Here is a 1,164-nt window from a genome sequence, read left to right as displayed (position 1 = left end):
GGGCGACGGCAGCTGCACAGACTCCGGACGCTGTAACAGCCCAGATGCCAATCCCCCCATTTAAAAAAAGCCACCCGTCGTCATGGCATGCATCAGCCCAAGGCCAGCGCCAGGAGGGACGGCCGCAGGAGGGCAGGCCCCCCTTTCGCAAGCCCACTGCCCACCTGTGGCTGTGCCGCCTTGCCTCCTGCCCCTCCGTCACCCCCAGCGCCGCCCCCGCTTGCTGCGCCAGCGTCGCCCCCACGATGCGTCCCAGGCAGGGACCCCATCAGCGGCCGCACGCTCGCGCCGGCCGCGGTCTTCCTCGCAACCTTGCGCGCCGTCTGGATCAACCCCGGGCCGCGGCGCTCCTCCTCCCTTGCAACCATCCGCGCCGTCTGCATCACCCCCGGGCCGCGGCGCTGCTGCTGCTGCTGCTGCTGCTGCTGCTGCTCCTCCTCCTCATCATCATCATAATCTTCCTCCTCCTCCTCCTCCTCACTGTCTGGTGCGGCCGCGCCCCCCCGGGACGCGCCGGCTGCAGTCGCGCTGCCGACCACGCGAGGCAACCACGAAGGCGCCCACCGGGGCCGACTGCGCAGCTTGGGCGGCGCCCAAGTCGCCGCGACCTGGGCAGCTTGCGCGGGCGTTTTGAGCGAGGGGAACCGCTGCAGTTCCTGCGCCACTGATTTCGGCCGTGGTGGGATTGCTTGCTGCTGCTGCTGCTGCTGCTGCTGCTGCTGCTGCTGCTGCTGCATGGCGGGCTGCTGCTGCTGCTGCTGCCTCATGGCGGGCTCCAGAGGAGGACCTGCGTTTTGCTGCTGCTGCTGCTGCTGCTGCTGCTGCTGCTGCATGGCGGGCTGCTGCTGCTGCATGGCGGGCTGCTGCTGCGCTGCGGTCCGGTGGCGGCTCTGAGTGCTGGACAGCTCCAGGGACTTCGGCGCCGGCTCCCGCTGCTGCGCCTCCCGCGCGTTCTGCTGCCTCAGGCCCGCCATCACCGGGTCCAACCCCGGCTGACGCCCGGGCTCCTCCCTCTCCTCCGCATCGCCGCCCTGCACGTCCTTGTCCACCTGCATGTCTTGAGCCTGCCCCTCAGCCTGTCGGCCCTCCTCAGCCCCCGCCTCCGGATCGGCTCCGGCCTCAAGCTCAGCTGTACCAGCGGCGGCCCCAGCGCCAGCGGCGGCC

At 70.9% G+C, this 1,164-nt stretch overlaps 1 protein-coding gene across 1 annotated transcript; it reads right to left on the bottom strand.

The window, feature by feature from the left end:
- Positions 1-92: 92 nt before the first annotated feature.
- MNEG_6315 (hypothetical protein) lies at positions 93-1,055 on the bottom strand (the record flags this gene model as incomplete). Its single annotated transcript, XM_014045214.1, has 1 exon — positions 93-1,055. The coding sequence occupies one exon, from the start codon at positions 1,053-1,055 to the stop codon at positions 93-95; it is 963 nt and encodes a 320-aa protein (XP_013900668.1).
- Between the last annotated feature and the right edge of the window lie 109 nt (positions 1,056-1,164).

Source organism: Monoraphidium neglectum (genome assembly GCF_000611645.1).
Source record: "Monoraphidium neglectum strain SAG 48.87 unplaced genomic scaffold scaffold01014, whole genome shotgun sequence".
In the NCBI taxonomy this organism is placed as follows: Eukaryota; Viridiplantae; Chlorophyta; class Chlorophyceae; order Sphaeropleales; family Selenastraceae; genus Monoraphidium; species Monoraphidium neglectum.
This window is presented reverse-complemented; position numbering and strand designations above follow the sequence as displayed.